The 26,768-nt window shown below is 47.5% G+C and overlaps 1 protein-coding gene across 1 annotated transcript in view; it reads right to left on the minus strand.

The window, feature by feature from the left end:
• The window catches only part of LOC122927787 (putative cation exchanger C521.04c), a 91,875-nt gene that overhangs the window by 8,015 nt on the left and 57,092 nt on the right, over window positions 1-26,768 (minus strand). Inside the window, exons 15-18 of the mRNA XM_044279991.1 lie at window positions 13,843-13,955; window positions 12,078-12,226; window positions 11,635-11,729; window positions 11,273-11,351 (exon numbers count right to left, since the gene is read on the minus strand). Of these exons, the coding sequence (XP_044135926.1) occupies window positions 11,273-11,351; window positions 11,635-11,729; window positions 12,078-12,226; window positions 13,843-13,955 (436 nt within the window). The remainder of the gene's footprint in view (window positions 1-11,272; window positions 11,352-11,634; window positions 11,730-12,077; window positions 12,227-13,842; window positions 13,956-26,768) is intronic.

Here is a 26,768-nt window from a genome sequence, read left to right on the forward strand (position 1 = left end):
CGTTATGCGGGGGATCTGCAGAGGACGCGCCGTTATGCGGGGGATCTGCAGAGGACGCGCCGTTATGCGGGGGATCTGCAGAGGACGCGCCGTTATGCGGGGGATCTGCAGAGGACGCGCCGTTATGCGGGGGATCTGCAGAGGACGCGCCGTTATGCGGGGGATCTGCAGAGGACGCGCCGTTATGCGGGGGATCTGCAGAGGACGCGCCGTTATGCGGGGGATCTGCAGAGGACGCGCCGTTATGCGGGGGATCTGCAGAGGACGCGCCGTTATGCGGGGGATCTGCAGAGGACGCGCCGTTATGCGGGGGATCTGCAGAGGACGCGCCGTTATGCGGGGGATCTGCAGGAGGACGCGCCGTTATGCGGGGGATCTGCAGAGGACGCGCCGTTATGCGGGGGATCTGCAGAGGACGCGCCGTTATGCGGGGGATCTGCAGAGGACGCGCCGTTATGCGGGGGATCTGCAGAGGACGCGCCGTTATGCGGGGGATCTGCAGAGGACGCGCCGTTATGCGGGGGATCTGCAGAGGACGCCGCGTTATGCGGGGGAATCTGCAGAGGACGCGCCGTTATGCGGGGATCTGCAGAGGACGCGCCGTTATGCGGGGGATCTGCAGAGGACGCGCCGTTATGCGGGGGATCTGCAGAGGACGCGCCGTTATGCGGGGGATCTGCAGAGGACGCGCCGTTATGCGGGGGATCTGCAGAGGACGCGCCGTTATGCAGAGGACGCGCCGTTATGCGGGGGATCTGCAGAGGACGCGCCGTTATGCGGGGGATCTGCAGAGGACGCGCCGTTATGCGGGGGATCTGCAGAGGACGCGCCGTTATGCGGGGGATCTGCAGAGGACGCGCCGTTATGCGGGGGATCTGCAGAGGACGCGCCGTTATGCGGGGGATCTGCAGAGGACGCGCCGTTATGCGGGGGATCTGCAGAGGACGCGCCGTTATGCGGGGGATCTGCAGAGGACGCGCCGTTATGCGGGGGATCTGCAGAGGACGCGCCGTTATGCGGGGGATCTGCAGAGGACGCGCCGTTATGCGGGGGATCTGCAGAGGACGCGCCGTTATGCGGGGGATCTGCAGAGGACGCGCCGTTATGCGGGGGATCTGCAGAGGACGCGCCGTTATGCGGGGGATCTGCAGAGGACGCGCCGTTATGCGGGGGATCTGCAGAGGACGCGCCGTTATGCGGGGGATCTGCAGAGGACGCGCCGTTATGCGGGGGAGCTGCGAGGACGCGCCGTTATGCGGGGGATCTGCAGAGGACGCGCCGTTATGCGGGGGATCTGCAGAGGACGCGCCGTTATGCGGGGGATCTGCAGAGGACGCGCCGTTATGCGGGGGATCTGCAGAGGACGCGCCGTTATGCGGGGGATCTGCAGAGGACGCGCCGTTATGCGGGGGATCTGCAGAGGACGCGCCGTTATGCGGGGGATCTGCAGAGGACGCGCCGTTATGCGGGGGATCTGCAGAGGACGCGCCGTTATGCGGGGGATCTGCAGAGGACGCGCCGTTATGCGGGGGATCTGCAGAGGACGCGCCGTTATGCGGGGGATCTGCAGAGGACGCGCCGTTATGCGGGGGATCTGCAGAGGACGCGCCGTTATGCGGGGGATCTGCAGAGGACGCGCCGTTATGCGGGGGATCTGCAGAGGACGCGCCGTTATGCGGGGGATCTGCAGAGGACGCGCCGTTATGCGGGGGATCTGCAGAGGACGCGCCGTTATGCGGGGGATCTGCAGAGGACGCGCCGTTATGCGGGGGATCTGCAGAGGACGCGCCGTTATGCGGGGGATCTGCAGAGGACGCGCCGTTATGCGGGGGATCTGCAGAGGACGCGCCGTTATGCGGGGGATCTGCAGAGGACGCGCCGTTATGCGGGGGATCTGCAGAGGACGCGCCGTTATGCGGGGGATCTGCAGAGGACGCGCCGTTATGCGGGGGATCTGCAGAGGACGCGCCGTTATGCGGGGGGATCTGCAGAGGACGCGCCGTTATGCGGGGGATCTGCAGAGGACGCGCCGTTATGCGGGGGATCTGCAGAGGACGCGCCGTTATGCGGGGGATCTGCAGAGGACGCGCCGTTATGCGGGGATTGGAGGACCTTGATCTGCAGAGGACGCGCCGTTATGCGGGGGATCTGCAGAGGACGCGCCGTTATGCGGGGGATCTGCAGAGGACGCGCCGTTATGCGGGGGATCTGCAGAGGACGCGCCGTTATGCGGGGGATCTGCAGAGGACGCGCCGTTATGCGGGGGATCTGCAGAGGACGCGCCGTTATGCGGGGGATCTGCAGAGGACGCGCCGTTATGCGGGGGATCTGCAGAGGACGCGCCGTTATGCGGGGGATCTGCAGAGGACGCGCCGTTATGCGGGGGATCTGCAGAGGACGCGCCGTTATGCGGGGGATCTGCAGAGGACGCGCCGTTATGCGGGGGATCTGCAGAGGACGCGCCGTTATGCGGGGGATCTGCAGAGGACGCGCCGTTATGCGGGGGATCTGCAGAGGACGCGCCGTTATGCGGGGGATCTGCAGAGGACGCGCCGTTATGCGGGGGATCTGCAGAGGACGCGCCGTTATGCGGGGGATCTGCAGAGGACGCGCCGTTATGCGGGGGATCTGCAGAGGACGCGCCGTTATGCGGGGGATCTGCAGAGGACGCGCCGTTATGCGGGGGATCTGCAGAGGACGCGCCGTTATGCGGGGGATCTGCAGAGGACGCGCCGTTATGCGGGGGATCTGCAGAGGACGCGCCGTTATGCGGGGGATCTGCAGAGGACGCGCCGTTATGCGGGGGATCTGCAGAGGACGCGCCGTTATGCGGGGGATCTGCAGAGGACGCGCCGTTATGCGGGGGATCTGCAGAGGACGCGCCGTTATGCGGGGGATCTGCAGAGGACGCGCCGTTATGCGGGGGATCTGCAGAGGACGCGCCGTTATGCGGGGGATCTGCAGAGGACGCGCCGTTATGCGGGGGATCTGCAGAGGACGCGCCGTTATGCGGGGGATCTGCAGAGGACGCGCCGTTATGCGGGGGATCTGCAGAGGACGCGCCGTTATGCGGGGGATCTGCAGAGGACGCGCCGTTATGCGGGGGATCTGCAGAGGACGCGCCGTTATGCGGGGATCTGCAGAGGACGCGCCGTTATGCGGGGGATCTGCAGAGGACGCGCCGTTATGCGGGGGATCTGCAGAGGACGCGCCGTTATGCGGGGGATCTGCAGAGGACGCGCCGTTATGCGGGGGATCTGCAGAGGACGCGCCGTTATGCGGGGGATCTGCAGAGGACGCGCCGTTATGCGGGGGATCTGCAGAGGACGCGCCGTTATGCGGGGGATCTGCAGAGGACGCGCCGTTATGCGGGGGATCTGCAGAGGACGCGCCGTTATGCGGGGGATCTGCAGAGGACGCGCCGTTATGCGGGGGATCTGCAGAGGACGCGCCGTTATGCGGGGGATCTGCAGAGGACGCGCCGTTATGCGGGGGATCTGCAGAGGACGCGCCGTTATGCGGGGGATCTGCAGAGGACGCGCCGTTATGCGGGGGATCTGCAGAGGACGCGCCGTTATGCGGGGGATCTGCAGAGGACGCGCCGTTATGCGGGGGATCTGCAGAGGACGCGCCGTTATGCGGGGGATCTGCAGAGGACGCGCCGTTATGCGGGGGATCTGCAGAGGACGCGCCGTTATGCGGGGGATCTGCAGAGGACGCGCCGTTATGCGGGGGATCTGCAGAGGACGCGCCGTTATGCGGGGGATCTGCAGAGGACGCGCCGTTATGCGGGGGATCTGCAGAGGACGCGCCGTTATGCGGGGGATCTGCAGAGGACGCGCCGTTATGCGGGGGATCTGCAGAGGACGCGCCGTTATGCGGGGGATCTGCAGAGGACGCGCCGTTATGCGGGGGATCTGCAGAGGACGCGCCGTTATGCGGGGGATCTGCAGAGGACGCGCCGTTATGCGGGGGATCTGCAGAGGACGCGCCGTTATGCGGGGGATCTGCAGAGGACGCGCCGTTATGCGGGGGATCTGCAGAGGACGCGCCGTTATGCGGGGGATCTGCAGAGGACGCTTATGGGGGACTTGTGGATGGCACTGTTATAGGGGATGTGCGCTATGACGCATAGGGCCATGAGGGGCACTAGCATAAGACACTTGTGGTCATGGCTACGGCCAAGAGATATCCGAAGAGCCCTAAGGAGAGAAACAACGGGAACAACCTAACCCAGCTAGGCGTGTCTTAGCTAACCTGACTAAATGGCTTGTTGTGTGCCCTAAGCCATGATCGTGGGTAGGCCTGTAATGGGCAAAAACCAAGCCAAGTAAGGTAGAAAAGGAACTCTAATGGCATGTGCAAACTAATCCCCAAGCCAACTGCAAGGTGTCAGGGATCTAGAGCGAAAAATTCGGGGTGTATGAGGCAAGGCCAGAAGGAGACCTACAACCCATCTTGTGGGTGACAAGGCCAGAGACATGATGCTCAATATTGCGGATACTGCCCAAAAGCAGAATGGAGGACCGGGAATACGTTGTGAAATGGATCATGAAAACCAACTAAACCTTGTAAAGTTTTGGTTCTAGGGAGTACTGGCAATGCCCTAGCCTCAGGGGATAGTGGGACCGAAACCTAACGCCTAGACTATGCAGGAATGAGGGCCAAAAATAACTATGTAGATAGGAAGAGAATCCTTGAATAGTTCCCCAGACAACAGCTATCTGCTAGCCGTGGTCCGCGCGTTGTTCTACTGTGTTCCCCTGAGAATTGTTTTAACGCTTGAGACGTGAAGTCTGACCTACTATCTGAATCTTCTACCATGAGGAAATGCTGAACCTTGTCCAAAACCCGATTTAACATGGTTGTAGGGAGTCTGAGGTTAGTGCGACAAAAAGCTATGAGCAGGGCCGTCTTTACCAAGAGGCAAAAGTGGCAGCTGCCCTGGGCCCAGTTGCTCCTGGGGGGCCCCAAGGCAGCTGCCTCTTGAGCCCTGCTAGCTACTGCCCCAGGTGTCAGGCTGTCGGCTACACAGGCATCATGATCGTACTGTGTTAATGCTCTTAATTCTAGGACCTTAATGAGTTTTGCTCTAGGACCTTAATGACATCATTACCATGTGACCAGTAACCTAGCAATTACTGGTCACATGGCTATGAGGTCATCACAGGTCCTTGAGTGTTGCAGAAGTTAACTGTGGAGCTTTTTTGTGTAAAGATTACATCAGAAAAAGGTGACAGGGGCTGTTATGTTAATATACTGTAAACTACTGTATAGTGGGGTGCTGTATACTGTGTGGTGGGCTGTATATTGTGTGGTGGGCTATATATGGTGTAATGGGCTGTATACTGTGTGGGAGGGGGGGTGGCCTGTACACTGTGGGCTGTACTGGGGGCCTGTATACTGTGGGGGGCCTGTATAGTGTGGGGGGCCTGTATAGTGGGGAGGGGGGGGGGGGGGAGTGCTATACTGCTGTACTGTATAGTGTGGGGGGCTGTATCGTGTATAGTTTGGGGTGCTGTATACAGTGAGGTGTTGTATACTGTGGGCTGCTATACTGCTCTACTATATACTGTGGGGTACTGTATAGTGTGTGGTGCTAAACACTATAGGGTGCTATACTGCATACTGTGGGGTGCACTGTAACACTAGGGTGAGCCGAGCCCTGGTCTCCTTCCTGCAGAGCGGTGCCCACTTCCAGCCTGAGCCCAGCTGCCAAGAGCACTGATCCTGAGCCGCTGGAGTCTTCAGAACTGGAAGTATTTACAGTCATTCACTGTACTCTACCAGATGTGTGGATTCTTTGTGTGTGTGTTGTGGTGGAGGGCGTGATTGCCTGCCAAGGTGTGGGAAGGCGGGATCCAGGGGGCCCAAGTAAATTTTTGCCCAGGGTCCAATCAATATTAAAGACGGCCCTGGCTATGAGGCCATAATATACAAGATTCTGTCTATGCCCTCCCATGAGTGAGCGAATGCAATTGCAATGAAGCTACCGGCGAAAATGAATTCCTGGTCCTGGTAAAAAGGCACAGACAACCATTGGTTGGAACCCTGAAGCCATGGGGCCGAAGCTACCACCAGGGGCCCATGGGGCTGGGCAGCCGCTGGGGTGCGAACCTTAGAATTGAGGACGGCTGGGAAAAAGATTGGGGCTTAACCCGACGGGTTTAGTAATCAACCGGGACTCGATAACCTAGAAAGACAATGACATGGGGTAAAGCTTCTTAATGAAATGAGGCTGAAATGAATCGCAAGTACTAATCTGTAAAATATAAATGAACAAAAAGAAAACGTCTGAAAGGTGTGCCATGGAAAATAGTATCAGATGGCCATATGACCTACCAATGTCGATGACAATTGTGAAATCCTCTAAGCCAAGAGCCATGCGTGCGAGTCCCTTATGGCGGAAAAAAAAGTATCAGGTGGCCGTGCGAACTACAAGTGTCGGTGCCAATCGTGAGGTCCTATAAGTGAACAGCCACTTGGGCGAGTCTTAGTTTTTTTTTTTTTTTTTTTTTTTTTTTATAAACCACTTATGCAGCACCAGAATGCCTTGGGGACTCGCATAACCATGACCGCCTCCAACAGCAAACCTGGGACACTAACCAGCCTACAACTATGTCGTACCCCTAACAAACAAAACATGAAAAACGGTCAAGGGGCCCCCGGAGCCATGAGGCCGGATCAATCATAGGGCCCCCGAAGCCAGGTCGATGACGATAAGTAATTAAAACGTAAGCCGGACCTGATGGGATATGTAGAGACTTGAATGATTGAATTGGCTAGAAGGTGGCCTAAAGAACATAACTGCCAACAGGCGTTGAAAATAGACATTAGTTATCCGAAGCACGTGCATACATAAAACACTAACCACCACGAACCATAAAACGTAAACATGAAATTGAAACAGAGATGGGAAAAAAAAAAAACAAGAGCCTGAGGCATTGCAAGTTCACTAAGAGAAGTCTCTTATCGTGACAAACAAATGAACAGCTTGTGAAAACATAGCAGGAAACGTAATCCTATTGGCCGACTGACCTCCGCTGAGGAACTGTTTGGTGAACTGGGGCAGGAGACCAATCTAAGTAAATATGAACCAGAAGTAAAAGGAGACCAGTCTGAGTGATCATGAACCAGTATTAAACAACCAGAGCGGTGGGTGCAGACTGCCCCGGTGAGACTATTGAGTAAAACCATGATGTAGCAATGAACAGGAGAATGCAGCTTTGAGTGGAAGCAGAGTACAATACATGATGTAACAACAAATGGGTGAATGGAGCTTTGGATGTCAGTGGTTCCCTAAAAAACATGGTATGGGCGCAGCTCCGAGTATGGGTAGCGCATGAAAAGCATGGTATAAGCAGATGTATAAATGCAATCTGAAAGCGAGCAGAGTATTGATGTGATGCGAAGGCAGATACGTGAACGCAGCTCTAGTAGTGAATGGAGTATAGGACAAGATGTAAAAGCAGACATGAGGACGCAGCTTTGGATGTGAACGGAATATTAACTTGATGTGACAGCAGACATGGAAAGCGGCTTTGGCGAGTGGGGTATACGACCTGGTGTAGCAGTATAAGGGTCCATTCACACGTCCGTTTTTTCTTTCCTGATCTGTTCCGTTTTTTGCGGAACAGATCAGGACCCATTCATTTTCAATGGGTCCTGGAAAAAAATCGGACAGCACAATGTGTGCTGTCAGTTTCCGTTGTTCCGTTCCGCATGTCCGTTTAAATATAAAACATGTCCTATTATGTTCCTGAAAAATCGGATCCTGGTACAATGCAAAGTCAATGGTTCCGCAAAAAACGGAAGACATTCGGATGTCATTCCGTATGTCTTCCGTTTTTTGCGGAATCCGTTCCTGGAAACACATAGCAAATATTTTTCTTTATTTATTTATTTATTTATTTTTCAAAGAAATCCAAACAACTTTATTTGATTATTGAAATGTATACATGTTTCCGTTTTTTGCGGATCCGCAAAAAACGGATGACATACGGAAACATTTTCAGGAACAACGGATCCGCAAAAAACTGACCGAAATTCGGATTATAGAAAAATACTGACGTGTGAATGTAGCCTAAGTGTGAACACAACTCTGGGTATAAGCAGAGCATGAAATTTGGTATAACAGCAGCTCTGGTTGTGAACGGAGCATAACAGATGTAACAGCGACATGAATGCAGTTCTTGAAATGGGCTTGGAAAGAACCTGTAGTATAGGACGTGTGAACGCAGCTCTTGGTGTGAGTAGAGTAAACCCGATATACCGATACAGTGGGGTATGGCAGAGACTTATTCTAACAGCAAAACATGACATAGCGTAGTATCAGCAGCGGCTGAACTTGACGGTCCAATTGTCACCCAACATTTAGCTTGTCCTGGGCGATCCAGGTAACAACACAAATGACATAGAATGGTATCTGCAGTAGCTGAACAAGGTAACATGCGGCCTGTGCACCTGAGAACACACGCCTGTGAGTGAGGCTGTGGCTCGTATATGAAGAGCCTCCGCCCCTCCCACAAATGCAGGCTGACTAATCAGCCTTACCAACATATAGCATCTTATGCTGGTCCCTCTCATAGCCCTATGTGTCCCCCTCATGTTTCCTAAACTGCGCACATAACTGGCTTTGTGTGTAAAGTATTTTACTAGTGTGTGAAATAAGCTCTCTCCCATTGATAGAATGGTCAGCCTCTGTACTCACTGTCACTATGAATGCACTGTAGCGAGCGGCAGCGAGCTGGCCGGCCAGCGCGTGACTGACGTCACTTAGTAACGCTCCTCCCACTTCAGGAAGCAGGAGCGTTACTAAGTGACGTCAGTCACGCGCCAGGCAGCCCGCTCGCTGCAGTGCATTCATCGTGAAAGTGAGTACAGAGGCTGGCCATTTTATCAATAGGAGTCGGAGAGGGCTTGTTTCACACAGGAGCAAAATACTTTACACACAAAGCCAGTTATGTGTGCGGGGCCCCTTCATATATAATCGCTGCATTTTCGGGTCGGCCAAATCGCAGTTGGCGATTAGATTATTTTTTCGATATATCGTGCAGCCCTAGACAAGAGCGGTGCCGACTGATGCCATATGGGACGCGACAAGAGGCATATGAAAGTACCTAACTGCCACCCTACTTTTAATATATGGTATAAGAGGATGAACTTGATATAAGGATTACATCACAATTAGTGTTGAGCGAACTTGGGGGGATGGGGGGGCTGAAGTGTGGGAACTGCCCACCGTTGCATACATCATATCCAGTGTAGGAATTTATATTAAAAAACAAAACAAAAAAAAAAACACCATTGGAGATGGGGGTGGGGAGGGGCCTTTTAATCTCCCACGCTTCCTGTCCCTAGAGAGAATAGGACATTCTCCAGTGGTGCTGTCATGTCAGACTCCTGGAAAACCATTTACCGGTAAGATTAAATCTTAGTTTATTTTTTTAAAATTTTCTCTCGATGGAGCTGTGTGATGTTTTTTGCAGGATGATTTGCAATCATTAGTTCCATTTTGGGGAACATACGACTTATCCCGCTTCCTAAAAAGTAAAAGGGAAAAAAAGGCAGCAATTCTGCCATTTCTTTTTGTGTTTTGTTATTGCGGTGTACACCATGTGGGAAAATGACAAGTTATCTTTATTCTGCTGTCAGTATGATTATAGAGATACCAGCTTTATGCTTTTTTTGTTTGTTTGCTTTTTAAAATGTTCTATCACTTTTGCACAAAGCAAAAAAATAATTTGTTTTTGCACTGTGATTTTCTGAGAGCCGTATTATTTTTCTTATTCTTAGGGCTCTTTCACACTTGCGTTCTTTTCTTCCGGCATAGAGTTCCGTCGTCGGGGCTCTATGCCGGAAGAATCCTGATCAGTTTTATCCCAATGCATTCTGAATGGAGAGAAATCCGTTCAGGATGCATCAGGATGTCTTCAGTTCCGGACTGGAACGTTTTTTGGCCGGAGAAAATACCGCAGCATGCTGCGCTTTTTGCTCCGGCCAAAAATCCTGAAGACTTGCCGCAAGGCCGGATCCGGATCCGGCCTTAAGCTAAACGTCGTTTCGGCGCATTGCCGGATCTGACGTTAAGCTTTTTCTGAATGGTTACCATGGCTGCCAGGACGCTAGTGTCCTGTTTGCCATGGTAAAGTGTAGTGGGGAGCAGGGAAGCAGTATACTTCCCGTCTGTGCGGCTCCCGGGGCAGCTCCAGAGTGACGTCAGGGCGCCCCACGCGCATGGATGACGTGATCACATGGCGTCACTCTGGAGCGCCCCGGGAGCTGCACGGACTGTAAGTATACTGCTCCCCACTACTACTTGGAAACCAGGACTTTAATAGCATCCTGGCTGCCATAGTAACACTGAACGCATTTTGAAGACGAATCCGTCTTCAAATGCTTTCAGTACACTTGCGTTTTTTCCGGATCCGGCGTGTAATTCCAGCAAGTGGAGTGCACGCCGGATCCGGACAACGCAAGTGTGAAAGAGCCCTTAAATATGTTTTTTGTTGTAGCAGTTTCTATTTCTTTATTTTTACTGTGTTCACCTGACGGGACAGATTATGCGATACCCAATGTCTTTTTTTCAATTGTAAATTACTTTATGAGGGAACAAGGTGCTTCATTCATTTATTTTTATAAAAAACACTTTTTTAATTTTTATCTCAATAGGTAGACTTCAACTTTTGAAGGTCTGTGCCCTTTTCCAATGCAGTAAATTATCTAGTGTATTGTACTGAAATGGAACAGTCAGTTTTACATTGACCGTTGCCTAGGCCTCTGTAGCTGGAAAGCTGAGGCCTTCTGCAAACTTCTTAGATGCTGGAATTTTCAGCAATGCCAGCGGATACAGCAAGTGCCCAGATGTCAGTAATAGCCAGGCCCCTGTTCTTGATCAGAGCGCCTTACATGTACGTGGGGATGCAGCAACTGACCACATTCCCCCCCACGTACATGCGAGACTGCATAAAAGGGGTTAATGGTGTTTTTTTGTACTGATCTTTTCCCCCATACTGCCCTACAGTGGAAAACAAAACATGGGTGTACAGGGCTATAAAAAAAAAAAAAAAAAAAAAATACAAGGCATACAAACATTGCTTAGCAAGTAATTGGTTTGAGGCTTCTTTGCCTCCCAAAAAGCACAACATAAAAACAGTGTGGAGCAGCACCCTCAGTCAGTGGAAACGGTCAGGAATGTAATAAATATAAAAAAGTGTAAATTTTATATCAGAGCACTATGACGAAGATACAAAGTAATGACAATGGTACTTACATAGAACACAGAGAACAGCACTAGAATAGGAATCTGTAGCATGCACACCTGCACGGCAATGCAGCTCCCAATCTCTATGCTGGAAAGTAAAGCCAAATATTAATGTAAGGCTGTGAAAAAACGAATGCAAACTAAAACAGGACTGGCAGAAAGGCTCAGAATTTACAGTGCACATCTTTAGGATTGTGTTGTTTCTAACAAAGTTCAGATGATTGTACAGCAGAAGAAACAGAAGTTTCAAAAATCACATCAATATCTCTATCACACACTAGTAAACAGCAGCAGTGGCCTATGAACCAGATTTAGGTGGTGCCAGTGGTTTTGATATACATTGTTGCTTTAATTCTCATTACTTTACCAACCTTAGACTTAGGTTGTTCAGAAGAGCAAACTGGATTCCATTCACAATTTCTGGGAGTTCTGGGATCAATGCTAGGACAGTGACTCCAATAAAATACTGACAAATGAACAAAAATTAAATAAAAATATGAGTGAATTTATACCACAGTAAAACTATACAAGACATTCACATCTTCAAAACTGATGTAAATGGAAAGTCATAACTCACTCTACCTCCAACTTAGCTTTACAGTCAGTAAAACAGACTGCATAGAATTATGTCCACTGCTCCCCTGATGGCAAGACTAACAAACAATGAATGTAATCAAGAATGGTTTCATTCACTGACAGCAAACAAGAATTAAATTATTTTGGTGAAGAATTAAAGCAAAGTATATTTTAAAGTTGTAGAATATTTAAGACTATAATATATTCCATATATCCATAATTCAAACACTATACTTACCTGAGACACAGTTGTTTCTTTTAGTATGGGGCTAATATGTTCAGTAGCCAGATCTGCACAGGCAGACATTAATAGTGTAGAACCAATAAGAATGACCATTGCCCTGCATCTGGACCAGTGGACCACAGGGCTGTGATGATGTCCAGGCACTATGAAGATAAAGCTGGTACATTCAGACTTGTATACCAAATTCTCCATTACTCATAGTAGTACATAGCACCATATAATATACTGTGCCATTTACCAAGATACAGTGTAATTGGGGGGGGGAGTTGGCTGTGCTATGCTGTTTCTGTAGTTCCTATTTACCTCCAACAGTTGTAGAAACACCACAGCAGAGCCGACTAAGCCATTTCTGTAACTCAGTCCACCCCATAACAGGTATTCCGATCTCAGCTGAGGTGGGAACACCGCTTTAGAGAATTCTCATAAAATGTTAGGATAAGTCATAATATAACTAGTGCAGATATACCTGTGGGATACTCATTGATTTGTAGTATGAAAGGACCAAGGTACCTTAGTGCTCCCCTGCAGAGTTCTGATTCCAGCCACCAGTAAAGCACAACAGAGCGCTATACATGTGAACAGGTCTGGTGCAGTTTCCTGCACAGGAGGGGGGCCGAGAGCATTGCTGTGCAGGAAAATACTAAGGGGCTGCAAATGTTTACCAGTGCTGTGGTCCATTTAATTTTAAAGGACCAGTGGGGGTCCAGGCAAATGACTCCCAGTGACCAGCACATAATAGCGATCTGCTATCAATTACTATGGTGGAAAATAACCTAACTTTATAATCATTAAAAGGGGTTGTTTATTTATGCAAAGTTATACAGCCATACCGCAATTACATTATCACAATACAATTCACTTACTAATAAAGCGTTAAAAGTTTGGCCTCCAAATGTCAGTTCTTGTTCCTCTGTCCATGGCATCTAGGATTGCTCCAAACATTTCATTGTATTGTACATTGTATTGTACAGTGACAATAAAAAGGCATCTTATCCCTTTTCTCACCCCCAGTCACATGACAATCACTATCCAGTGTACACTCATGTGACCTTCTGCCCTGTAATGTCGGCAAGCTGTGCACTGCACCTGCGTTCAAAATAGCAAGCGCTTACCTAACTTCAGAGGATGGGGCAACTTCTAGGGGAGGTAAATTGAGGTGGGGGGGGGGGGGGGGGGGGAGAAGAGAGAAGAGAGATCCTGTGCTCGGCAGACGCCATGCCACATCAGTGTATGCAGGATAGTGAAGGTTTACGTGACAGTCAGAAAAGGGAGTTAGAGTCTAAACTGCTAACACTTTATGATTAGTAAGTCAATTGTATTGTGATAACCTAAATCATGTCTGTATAAATTTATATGACTGCAGCCTAAAAAAAAAAAAATATAATTATTATAATAATAAATATATTCTAGCTGCTTGAGTGAATAAATCACCACTTTTTTCACCATCTACCAGAGAGTGCTGCGAATGATTGAATTGCCTTTTTTTCGATTCGCATAAAACTTTGTTTCAATACTGTACGAAGCGAGCTCTCCATACAGAATTAAAATGTATTGGCTCCAATTAGCCAAAGTTATCCGAAGTCTATTCGCTCATCCCCAATTATAACTATAGCCAGTGCAGCCAATAGAGTTTTCTACAGTTTAAAGGGGGGGGGGGGGGGGGGGTCACCATTCAAGAATAAGTCCCTTGCAACGAGCATCATATTAATCACAGTGTCAAATAGAACATGTTAAGTATAAAACAACTGTGCAATCTTACCATGACAGTCGCTGATGTGAATATCATAAATATGGGAATGAGTCTTCAGAGTGAAAATGAGTCCTATGACATAGGCAGCAGGCAGAAGAATGGACACCGTGTATACCAAGGGCCTGCACAAGAGCATGAAAATCCAAATTAACTATAATGTATTACCACTATACAAAGACATTTTGGGTACTTTCTATCACTGATCAAGGAAGAAAGCGCTAGTAATAAATGGTAGGCCTTTCCTCAATATTGATCTGAGAAAAAATAAAATAAAAGTGTCATCATTTATTATGTGTACAACATATGGGCTCCTAGACATGGCAGTGGCAAGGAAAAGTTTAGAAAGTATAATAAAATGGAGTTCGGAATAACATACTATCGTTACACTGACATTACCAATCATTTAGGCTACTTTCACACTAGCGTTCGATCGGATCCGTTCTGAACGGATCCGATCATAATAATGCAGACGGAGGCTCCGTTCAGAACGGATCCGTCTGCATTATTTTAGCATATAACAGCTAAGTGTGAAAATAGCCTCGTACGGATCCGTCCAGACTTTCAATGTAAAGTCAATGGGGGACGGATCCGCCTGAAGATTGAGCCATATTGTGGCATCTTCAAACGGATCCGTCCCCATTGACTTACATTGTAAGTCTGGACGGATCCGCACGCCTCCGCATGGCCAGGCGGACACCCGAACGCTGCAAGCAGCGTTCAGCTGTCCGCCTGTCCGTGCGGAGGCGAGCGGAGGCTGAACGCCGCCAGACTGATGCAGTCTGAGCGGATCCGCTCCATTCAGACTGCATCAGGGCTGGACGGCTGCGTTCGGGTCTGCTCGTGAGCCCCTTCAAACGGAGCTCACGAGCGGACCGACGAACGCTAGTGTGAAAGTAGCCTTAGACAGAATCTGAATTAAAAAAAAAAAACACATTCATGGAATGTTTCAGTCCACTTCATCCCACCATCAATTGGACACTCAACTACTCCTTTACAGAAATAAAAATTTTGGACACTCATCCAGATACAGCCACACTTTTTCAATCCCTACAGACAGGGATGAACACCTTGGAAACCTCAAACCTTTCTGAATCAGGGATATCATCCAATTACAGTGGAAAACCAAATTGCCATAGCCACCAGACTGACAAGTGAGCTTTGACAGAACACAAGAAGACAAACAAACAATCAGGTGCCTATTAGTTGTCACCTACAACAAAAATCTGGAAATTCTGAGAGTTACACTGAGACTACATCCAATACTTCAAAAAGATGACAGCTTTATATCCACATTTCCAGGTCCCCCCACTCCTCTGCTATAGGCAGCCCCCTAATCTTAAAACCATAAATTGTTAAAAAATTCACTGTCCTCTCCAGAGACATTCCCTGCAACCAGACAAAATGCAAGACCTATCCATACATAAACGGCCACTGACAAGATATATATCCCCAATCCATATCAGGACTACAAGAACCCAGGTACCTTCACCTGCACCAGACCAAATAATGTAGTCTACTTGACTATGTGTACCAAATGTCTCAGGCCTATTTCACACAAGTTATTTTTTTTGTTTTCCATATACGGAACTATTCATTTTAATGGTTCCGGAGGAGGAAGAAAAAAGAAAAAAAGAAAAAAAAGGAAAAAAGGAAAAAAAAAAAAAAGAAGGAAGAAGAAAGGGAATGTACTCCGTATGCATTCCGTTCCGTTGAAAGATAGAACATGTCCTATTATTGCACACAAATTACATTCCGTGGCTCCATTCAAGTCAATGGGTCTGCAAAAAATAAATAAAAAGTAATACAATAAATCAGAACACATACAGAAATGCATCCATATCCGTTCCGTTTTTGCGGAACCATCTATTGAAAAGGTTATACCCAGCCCAAATGTTTTCTATGCAATTACTGTATATGCCACACGGAAAAACTGTACAGAAACACAACAGAATTTTATTTTTTTTTAAAAAGGGAACAGATCCGTGAAAAATGGACTGCAAAACACTGAAAAAGCCATACGGTCGTATGAAAGAGGCCTTATGTAGGTGAAACTGGTCAAAAGCTTAGACCAGAATGAGCTCTTATCACCACACAATAAAACGGTTGCAAGAAAAAGTATGTGAACCTTTGGAATGATATGGATTCCTGCACAAATTAGTCAAGGAGAGGACATGGTCAATCTGTGCCAGCTACACGCACAAGTGAAACACCTTCCTCAGGTGCGACAGAACCTTTAGCGGCATTTGGTCGGGCCTAATGCTGCTCTACGAATGGTGAGGCCAGAACAAGTACAGAGGGAACAGGGTTAGCACTCCAGCTCTTAACTCAAATTTCTTAACACAAATCGCATTATCGTGAGACTAAAAACCATTGAAAAGCAATTGAAGGCGTTTTCTTAGATTAGATACAACTCAGAATTCTCAGAAAAAAAAAAGGAGCGTTAACTCTGCTCCATCTGTACAGGCGATAGTAGATTGGGTTGCCGACAGTGCCTTCAGTTCCTTTACATTGTCTCCCACCCAGTCTCCTGCTGAAAGATCAGAGTTGCCATCTGCAGCCGACGTCCATCAGTCAGTCATTCACCTCACCCCCTTGTAAATCAGCCAAGCAGTCTGAGCCGGTCAAGATGAGTACATGGGAGGACCACGGCAGCACGTCTCTAAAGATGACGAAACACAGGTGCCAACTGCTGTGGCTTTCGAAAATGTGCAGACCGACAAACGGAGGGCAGGGGTGAAGACTGGGTGGAAGATGTGGGGTACGATTAGGTACTAGACCCCACATGGAATCAAGGTCATGCGAGTGACCCTTGTAGTTCGAAGGGAGAGGCGGTAGTTGCAGAGCCACCAGTACAGCAGAAGAGGGAGCAGGGTGCAAAAGCGGAGCGACCGTCCCCTAGACAGTACGCCTGCTACTGCCCACCGCAGCAAGGGACCGAGCACACCAAAGCCAGCTACAAGGAGTTCCCTGGCGTGGCAGTTCTTCAGACAGACAATGTGCTGACGACAAGACAAGTGGTTTGCACGCTGTGCAATCAGAGCCTGAAGCGAGGCATAAACGTTCTCAACCTGAGCACAACCTGCATCTAAGTGCAAAGCACGAGCTGCAGTTGAGTAGATGCCTCAAAAACCAAGAAAGGTCTCTGGCTCCTCCTGCTTCCTCTTCTGCTGCAGTCTCAGCCTCTTCATCCACCTCTGGAGTGAGTGGCAACTGCCACCCCGCAAACAGAGCATCTGCCAGCAACACCACCACCTGGGTCACCAAGCATCTCCACAATGTCCCACGGAAGCGTTCAGCTCTCCATCTCCCAAACTCTGGAGCGGAAGATGAAGTACCCCCCTACCCACCCGCGATCCCTGGCCCCGAATGCCAGCATTTCAAAATTACTTGCCTTTGAAATGCTGTCATTACGTCTGGTGGAGACATAGGGTTTTAAAAGCCTTATGGCGGTGGCTGTCCCACAGTACGTTGTGCCCAGCCACCACTACTTTTCCAGGCATGCCATCCCTTCCCCGCACAACCAAGTGGGGGACAAAATCAGGCTTGCACTGCGCAAGGCCATCTGTGGCAAGGTCCACCTAACTACGGCTACGTGGACCAGTAAGCATGGTCAGGAATGCAATATCTCCATAACAGCACACTGGGTAAATGCAGTGGCGGCTGGGCCTGAGGCAGATGGTTTGGCGCATGTCCTTCCACCACAGAGGATTTGACTCCTGTTGCTTCCTCCGGCTCCTCATCCGGTCAGTGTAACACCTTCACCACCAACTTCAGCACAGCCAGGGGTAAACGACAGCAGGCAGTTTTAAAATGTATCTGTTTGGGGGACAAATCCCACACCGCGCAGGAGCTGTGGACGGGCCTTGAACAACCGACCGATGGGTGGTTGGTGCCAGTGAGCCTCAAGCCCGGCCTGGTGGTGTGTGATAATGCGCGAAATCTCGTAGCAGTTCTGGGACTAGCCGGTTTGATGCACATCCCTTGCCTGGTGCATGTGCCGAATAGGTCAGAGCTGCTGCAGAAAGTTCGGGCCGTCTGTGCTTGCTTTCGGCGTTCTCACCCTGCTGCTGCGCGACTTCGGCCTTCCTGCTCACTGCCTCATATGCGACGTGCCCACAAGGTGGAACTCCACCTTGCACATGCTGGCCAGACTGTGCGAGCAGCAGCAGGCGATCTAGTGGAGTTTCAGCTGCAGCACACACAGGTGAGTCGCTCTGCGGAACAGCACCACTTCACCACCAATGACTGGGCCTCCATGCGAGACCTGTGTTCCTTGTTGCTCTGTTTCGAATACTCCACCAACATGGCCAGTGCCGATGACACCGTTCTCAGAGTTACTATCCCACTTCTATGACTCCTTGAAAAAACGCTGCTGGAAGAGGATGTGGCACAGGAGGAGGAAGAGGGATAATTTCATAGGGTTTCCAGCCAGTCATTCACAAGTGGCTCCAAGGGTGGGTTCCTGCACCCACAAAACGCCAGGTACACAATTGTCTAGCCAGGGCACAGTTCTGGATGATGACTAGGTGGAGGATGAGGAACAGTGTTCACAGCAGGGTGGCACCCAAACCAGCTCATGGCCATCACTGGTGCGTGGCTGGCGGGATACAGAGGACACAGACGATACACCTCCCACAGAGGACAGCTTTTCGTTGCCTCTGGGCAGCCTGGCACACATGAGCGATTACATACTGCAGGGTCTCCGCAACGACCACAGAGTTGACCACATTCTAACTTGTCCTTGTAACGGGGATCCAGCACAACGTACACTCCTTAATTCAGTCACTGGAGCGTGATTGTAAGATGTGCGAGTACAAGCGCACGCTGGTAGATGCGCTGCTGGTGGCATTCCCACCTGACAGCGGGGGCACATTGGAAGCACAAGGCGAAGGCAGAGGAGGAGTAAGAAGAAGAGGTTGCCAACGCAGCTGGGGCACCACTAGCACTTCAGAAGGCAGGGTTAGCATGGCCGAAATGTGGAAAAGCTTTGTCAGCACGCCACAACAACTAGCACCACCAGCTGATATGGAACGTCTTAGCAGGAGGCAGCATTTCAACAACATGGTGGAGTAGTATGTGTGCACACGCCTACACGTACTGAATGACGGGTCTGCCCCCTTCAACTTCTGGGTCTCCAAATTGGGCACATGGCCTGAGCTTGCCCTTTACACCTTAGAGGTGCTGGCCTGCCCTGCAGCCAGTGTATTGTCTGAATGAGTGTCTAGCACGGCAGGGGGCGTTATCACAGACAAGTGCAGCCGCCTGTCCACAGCCAATGTGGACAAGCTCACATTTATTAAAATGAACCAGGAATGGATCCCACAGGACTTGTCCATACCTTGTGCAGAATAGACATGTATACCGGCCTTAACCAGCCAGCCATTGTTATACTAAAGTGCAATTGCTCATTGTTATATTTTAGATATTTCACACTCTTTTGGAGTGTACCCTAGTAAATAAATATAAATAAATATGAAAACCAAAAACCAGTGTTGGCTACCTAGTCGTCTTCCACCGCCATGGCTACATCCACCGCCTCCTCAAACTCCTACTCCATATGGACCTCCACCTCAAATACAGTAGTTTTTTTTGTACGCATTTTTAATGTAATTTCACTCATTTGTCTGTTACTCATTCGGTTGAAATTCAACAATTTTTGGCTGTGATATACCCCTGCTCTACCTAGTAGACAGGTTAATAAATTTCACTAAATTATTCTGTTACATTCTTAGGTGACCTTTTACCATTTTTGAAGTGAAATAAACCCCCTGGGTCTTTAAATTGGCCCTTTCATTCGATCCTTCTGCTTTAAAAGGGAGTCCGTCACCTCCATATGGCCATATACAGTGCTTACATGGCTCTGTAGCACACCTATACAGGATTGTAATGGTACCTTTGTCTTTAGACTTGCACCAGCAGGAAAAACGAAGTTTAATTCATATGCAAATGAGCACTCACAAGTGCCCATGGGAGGAGTTCAGTGTGTAAGTGCCCAGGCTGCTCTGCCTTCTTTTCACTTTACTCCTCCCCAGCCTCTTCCTTTGCCCGCCCTCCAAGTCCAGACCCATCGATGAGGCAAGAGACTTGGAAGGCGGGCAAAGGCTGGGGAGGAGTAAAGTGAAAAGAAGGCAGAGCAGCCTGGGCACTTACACACTGAACTCCTCCCCTGGGCACTTGCGAGTGCTCATTTGCATATGAATTAAACTTTTTTCCTACTTGTGCAAGTCTAAAAAGACAAAAAGGTACTGTTACAACTTGTATAGGTGTGCTTCAGAGCCATGTAAGCACAGTATATGCCCATATGGAGGGAGCTACATCCAAAGGGAGCCATTGACCTCCCTTGGATGTAGCATCCTTTCTTACGCTCCCTCTCCGCCATGGAACCCTGATTCGCCGATAACCGTGATCAACATGGTAGGCTCAGAAAAGAACATCGAAAGTTGATAGAGAAGATATCCAGCTGGATCGTGGACGTCACGGGGACATGCGATCAGGCAGAAGCTATCTAGAGTCAAAGCATTAGCCAGGAGAGGCCCTGCTGCTGTTTCCAAATCCGAAATACCCCAGTGACATTCCTTATTAAGCATTCCAATAACAGGGCATCTTAAGTGTCCTGTATTGTTATTTATCATCACTACCTCCCAGAGTCTGGAGTGGGTAATTGCCACGCGCTTCCTCTAATCCTTCAATGCTTCCGTTTTAATAGTTTTTCCCACATTTCCACTCGATCACAATTAAATTTCATCCATTGATCTCCCTTGGATGTGGTCTCTTTCTCACGCTCCCTCTCCGGCGTTGAACCATGATTCACCGCTAACTGCGATCAACATGGTAGGCGCAGAAAAGAACATCGAAAGTTGATAGAGCAGATCCAATTGGATCGTGAACGTCACAGGGATGTGCGACATTGTGGGGGAATATGTGCGCACACGTCTACACGTACTGAATGACTGGTCTGCCCCCTTCAACTTCTGGGTCTCCAAATTGGACACATGGCCTGAGCTTGCCCTGCAGCCAGTGTATTGTCTGAACGTGTGTTTAGCACGACTGGAGGGGGTTATCACAGGTTATACATTTCCCAATGTTTTGGAGTGTACCCTAATTTACCAAAAAAATAGTGTAGGCTACCTCCTCCGCCACATCCACTGCCTCCTCAACCTCCTACTCTATATGGACCTCGTCCTCAGATATCCAGATTATTATTATTTTTATGTATTGTTATTTAAAATCATTTCCCTATGTTTTTTCCAATCCACATTTGTTTGCAGAGCACATTTTGATGCCATTTGCAGCCCTTTCCATGACATTTTTAGAGCCATTTTAGTGCTCAAAAGTTCGGGTCACCATTGACTTCAATGGGGTTTGGGTTCAAGTTCGGGTCCCGAACTCGAACATCCAGGTGTCCGCTCAACTCTACTCATCTCATAATGATGTGCTTCACATAACTTGTCTCATCTACCTCACTATTACTTTGTACTGTTGTGTATACATGTGTGAATCTTTAGATAGGCACTTTAACCCCTTCTACCCCAGGCCAGTTTTCGCCTTCCTGCCCAGGAATATTTTTGCAAATGTGACATGTGTCACTTTACAATATGTGCTTGTAACTTTGGAATGGTTTTAACTTATCTAAATGATTCACAGATTTTCTGGTGGCAAACTTTCATGCCAGCGATAAATTCAAAATTTACAGAAAATTGAAAAGTCACAATTTTCTAAATTTGAATTTCTCTACTTTTAAAGACCTAGTAATTCCTCAAAAATAGTTATTAGTCAACATTCCCCATACGTCTACTTTATGTAGGCTCATCATTTTGTAAATGTCACTTTTTTAGGACGTTAGAAGGCTTAGAATTTTAAGCAATTTTTCAAGAAAATTTCCAAAATCAATTTTAAGCACCAATTCAGTTATGAAGTGATTTTTAAGGGGATTACGTAGTAGAAACCACCCATAAAATACCCCATTTTAAAAACTACACCCCTCAAATTATTCAAAACTAATGTTAAAGTTTGTTAACACTTGATGTGTTCCACAAGAATTAAAAAAAGGAGGCAATTTTTTTTTCTTATATATGTTAATCCTTTTTTACTGCAACACAGCAAGTTTTAACAGCAGAACAAACCTCAATCATTATCCTGATTCTGAAGTTTATAGTAACACCCCATATACAGTCAGGTCCATAAATATTGGGACAGCGACAATTCTAACATTTTTGGCTCTATACACTACCACAATGGATTTGAAATGAAACAAACTAGATGTACTTTAACTACAGACTGTCCGCTTTAATTTGAGGGTATTTACATCCAAATCAGGTGAACAGTCTAGAAATTACAACAATACCTCCCACTTGTTAAGGGATGAAGAGTAATGGGACAGAATAATAATCATAAATCAAACTTTCACTTTTTAACTTGGTTGCAAATCCTTTGCAGTCAGTTACAGCCTGAAGTCTGGAACAGACATCACCAGATGCTGGGTTTCATCCCTGGCGATGCTCTGCCAGGCCTCTACTACAACGGTCTTCAGTTCCTGCTTGTTCTTGGGGCATTTTCCCCTTCAGCAACTGAAATGCATGCTCAAAATCGGATTCAGGTCAGGTGATAGACTTGGCCATTGCATAACCTTCGGCTTCTTTCCCCTTAAACTCTTTGGTTGCTTTTGCAGTATGTTTTGGGTCATTGTCCATCTGCACTTTGAAGCACCGTCCAATGAGTTTTTAAAAGGGGTTGGCCACCATACGCCAAAAAAATAAAACAATTGTCCCAGGTAATAACTAAAGCCAAGAGGTATTAGTATAATGAGAGCTATACTGTATGTATAATTTTTCTAATGTGTTCAGCATAGTATGCTCCCATAGATGACAGTGTGTGGGTGGAGCAGCAGCAAAGTGAAAGTAAAAATCCCAGCATGCATCTTCAGAGGAGTGGTCATATGACATCTCTGGCCAACTATGATACCATAGTAACAGCACCTCAGGTGTCATTTCACCACAGACAAGTCAGTATAAGGGAACATTCACACGACTGCTGGTTTTGTGGTCCTCAAATCAAGGATCTGAGTGTTTCATATGTCTTCAGTTATCTTTCCGTTTCTTAAGTCCGTATAATATTTTTTTTATTTAAAACAGACCCAATGACTTTCTATGGGGCCACGGACTGCAATTAGCGGCCAAGTACAGGACGTGTTCTAAAATAAAAGGAACGGACACACTGAATGGACAGGACACGGATGACAATGAAAGGCATTCTGCAATTTTTGCGGACCCATAGAAATGAATGGGTCCGTGCATTGTCCACAAAAATTGCGGAACGGACACTGAAGAATAAAAAGACGGTAGTGTGAATGCTCCCATTACAGCAATGAATAAAGATTATTACCGTTCACAGAAAATAAAGTGATCAGTACAGTACAAACATGTAAGTCTATATGAAATATCTGCCTATCTATCATCTCATATATATCTATGGTTCATCGTCTATTTATCCCCCATCTATCCAAATCTCATATGTATCTAATATCTATCCCATATCTCCTATTATCTATCTAGCCATCTATCTCCTATCTATTGTATTTTTTGCCCTACAAGACGCACCTAGGTTTTAGAGGGGGACAAGAATTTTATTTATTTTTTTATGACAGGGGAACCCCAACCCCTTAAAAAGAAAGCCCATTTTGGAAAATAAACCCCTCAAGGAATTTAGTAAGGGGTGTACTGAGCACTTTGACTCCACAGGCTTTTTACAGAGTATAGCAACGCTTGGCTGTGAGAATGAAAAATTTATATTTCTGCCAATAAAATGTTGCTTTAGCCCCAAGTTTTTCATTTTTCACAAGCAGTTACAGGAGAAAAAAAGCATCCCATAATATTACCCATTTTATCCTGAATGCGGAAACACCCCATATGTGGTAGTAAACTGCTGTAGGGACAACATGTTGGTATTGAACAGTCTCTGGGGTACCAGTACAGCCATTTTCTGACACCCATATGTTTTTCTCTGTGTGAGAAAATTTCTCTGTGTAAAAAAATTAAATCGGAAAGTTGTGTGCGCCCCAAAATAGAACCAATTACCATGACAAATCATTGTGCAAAAATATTTTTTTCATTTTTGGGAAGCAGGATAAACAAATGCAACAATCCTGCCATTGATTTTGGGGTTTTTGTTATTGATGCATACACCATTCAGGAAAAAAAAATAAAATTAAAAAAAATGACATTACACAGGTCTGCGACTAAAACGCTGTTTGATTATTTTTATCTAATTTACATGTATTTTGGCGAGCTGAAAACAAAATATAAAAAAAAAAAAAAAAAAAAAACTCCTAGAAGAAGTCATGATTGTCATTGCCACAAAGTGCAAAACGTTCTTCAAAATTTACTATTTTTTTTTACATTTTTGGGAAGAACAAGAAGAACAAGACAGACGAAGGACAGACAGACGGCGAAGAAGACAGAAAATTCTCTCTCTCTCGCTCTCTCTCTATATACACACACACACAAAGTACAGACCAAAAGTTTGGTGTGTCATTCAATTTTTCAATAATTCAGTATTTTCATGACTATGAAAATTGTAGATTCACACTGAAGGCATCAAAACACATGTGGAATTATATACATAACAAAAAAGTGTGAAACAACTCAAAATATATAGGTCATATTCTAGGTACTTCAAAGTAGCCACCTTTTGCTTTGATTACTGCTTTGCACACTCTTGGCATTCTCTTGATGAGCTTCAAGAGGTAGTCACCTGAAATGGTTTTCACTTCACAGGTGTGCCCTGTCAGGTTTAATAAGTGGGATTTCTTGCCTTATAAATGGGGTTGGGACCATCAGTTGCGTTGTGGAGAAGTCAGGTGGATACACAGCTGATAGTCCTACTGAATAGACTGTTAGAATTTGTATTATGGCAAGAAAAAAAGCAGCTAAGTAAAGAAAAACGAGTGGCCATCATTACTTTAAGAAATGAAGGTCAGTCAGTCCTAAAAATTGGGAAAACTTTGAAAGTGTCCCCAAGTGCAGTCACAAAAACCATCAAGCGCTACAAAGAAACTGGCTCACATGCAGACCGCCCCAGGAAAGGAAGACCAAGAGTCACCTCTGCTGCGGAGGATAAGTTCATCCGAGTCACCAGCCTCAGAAATCGCAGGTTAACAGCAGCTCATATTAGAGACCAGATCAATGCCACACAGAGTTCTAGCAGAAGACATCTCTAGAACAACTGTTAAGAGGAGACTGTGAATCAGGTCTTCATGGTAAAATATCTACTAGGAAACCACTGCCAAGGACAGGCAACAAGCAGAAGAGACTTGTTTGGCTAAAGAACACAAGGAATGGACATTAGACCAGTGGAAATCTGTGCTTTGGTCTGATGAGTCCAAATTTGAGATCTTTGGTTCCAACCACCGTGTCTTTGTGCGACGCAGAAAAGGTGAACGGATGGATTCTACATGCCTAGGTTCCCACCATGAAGCATGGAGGAGGTGCTTTGCTGGTGACACTGTTGGGGATTTATTCAAAATTGAAGGCATACTGAACCTGCATGGCTACCACAGCATCTTGCAGCGGCATGCTATACCATCCGGTTTGCGTTTAGTTGGACCATCATTTATTTTTCAACAGGACAATGACCCCAAACACACCTCCAGGCTGTCTAAGGGCTATTTGACCATGAAGGAGAGTGATGGGGTGCTGCGCCAGAGGACCTGGCATCCACAGTCACCGGACCTGAACCCAATCAAGATGGTTTGGGGTGAGCTGGACCGCAGAGTGAAGGCAAAAGGGCCAACAAGTGCTAAGCATCTCTGGGAACTCCTTCAAGACTGTTGGAAAACCATTTCAGGTGACTACCTCTTGAAGCTCATCAAGAGAATGTCAAGAGTGTGTAAAGCAGTAATCAAAGCAAAAAGGTGGCTACTTTGAAGAACCTAGAATATGACATTTTCAGTCGTTTCACACTGTTTTGTTATGTATATACAGGTCCTTCTAAAAAAAATTAGCATATTGTGATAAAGTTCATTTTCTGTAATGTACTGATAAACATTAGACTTTCATATATTTTAGATTCATTACACACAACCGAATTAGTTCAAGCCTTTTATTGTTTTAATATTGACGATTTTGGCATACAGCTCATGAAAACCCAAAATTCCTATCTCTAAAAATTAGCATATCATGAAAAGGTTCTCTAAACGAGCTATTAAGCTAATCATCTGAATCAACTAACTAACTCTAAACACCTGCAAAAGATTCCTGAGGCTTTTAAAAACTCCCAACCTGGTTCATTACTCAAAACCCGCAATCATGGGTAAGACTGCCGACCTGACTGCTGTCCAGAAGGCCATCATTGACACCCTCAAGCAAGAGGGTAAGGCACAGAAAGAAATTTCTGAACGAATAGGCTGTTCCCAGAGTGCTGTATCAAGGCACCTCAGTGGGAAGTCTGTGGGAAGGAAAAAGTGTGGCAGAAAACGCTGCACAACGAGAAGAGGTGACCGGACCCTGAGGAAGATTGTGGAGAAGGACCGATTCCAGACCTTGGGGGACCTGCGGAAGCAGTGGACTGAGTCTGGAGTAGAAACATCCAGAGCCACCGTGTACAGGCATGTGCAGGAAATGGGCTACAGGTGCCACATTCCCCAGGTTAAGCCACTTTTGAACCAGAAACAGCGGCAGAAGCGCCTGACCTGGGCTACAGAGAAGCAGCACTGGACTGTTGCTCAGTGGTCCAAAGTACTTTTTTCGGATGAAAGCAAATTTTGCATGTCATTCGGAAATCAAGGTGCCAGAGTCTGGAGGAAGAATGGGGAGAGGGAAATGCCAAAATGCCTGAAGTCCAGTGTCAAGTACCCACAGTCAGTGATGGTCTGGGGTGCCACGTCAGCTGCTGCTGTTGGTCCACTGTGTTTTATCAAGGGCAGGGTCAATGCAGCTAGC

Source organism: Bufo gargarizans, chromosome 2 (genome assembly GCF_014858855.1).
Source record: "Bufo gargarizans isolate SCDJY-AF-19 chromosome 2, ASM1485885v1, whole genome shotgun sequence".
NCBI lineage: Eukaryota > Metazoa > Chordata > Amphibia > Anura > Bufonidae > Bufo > Bufo gargarizans.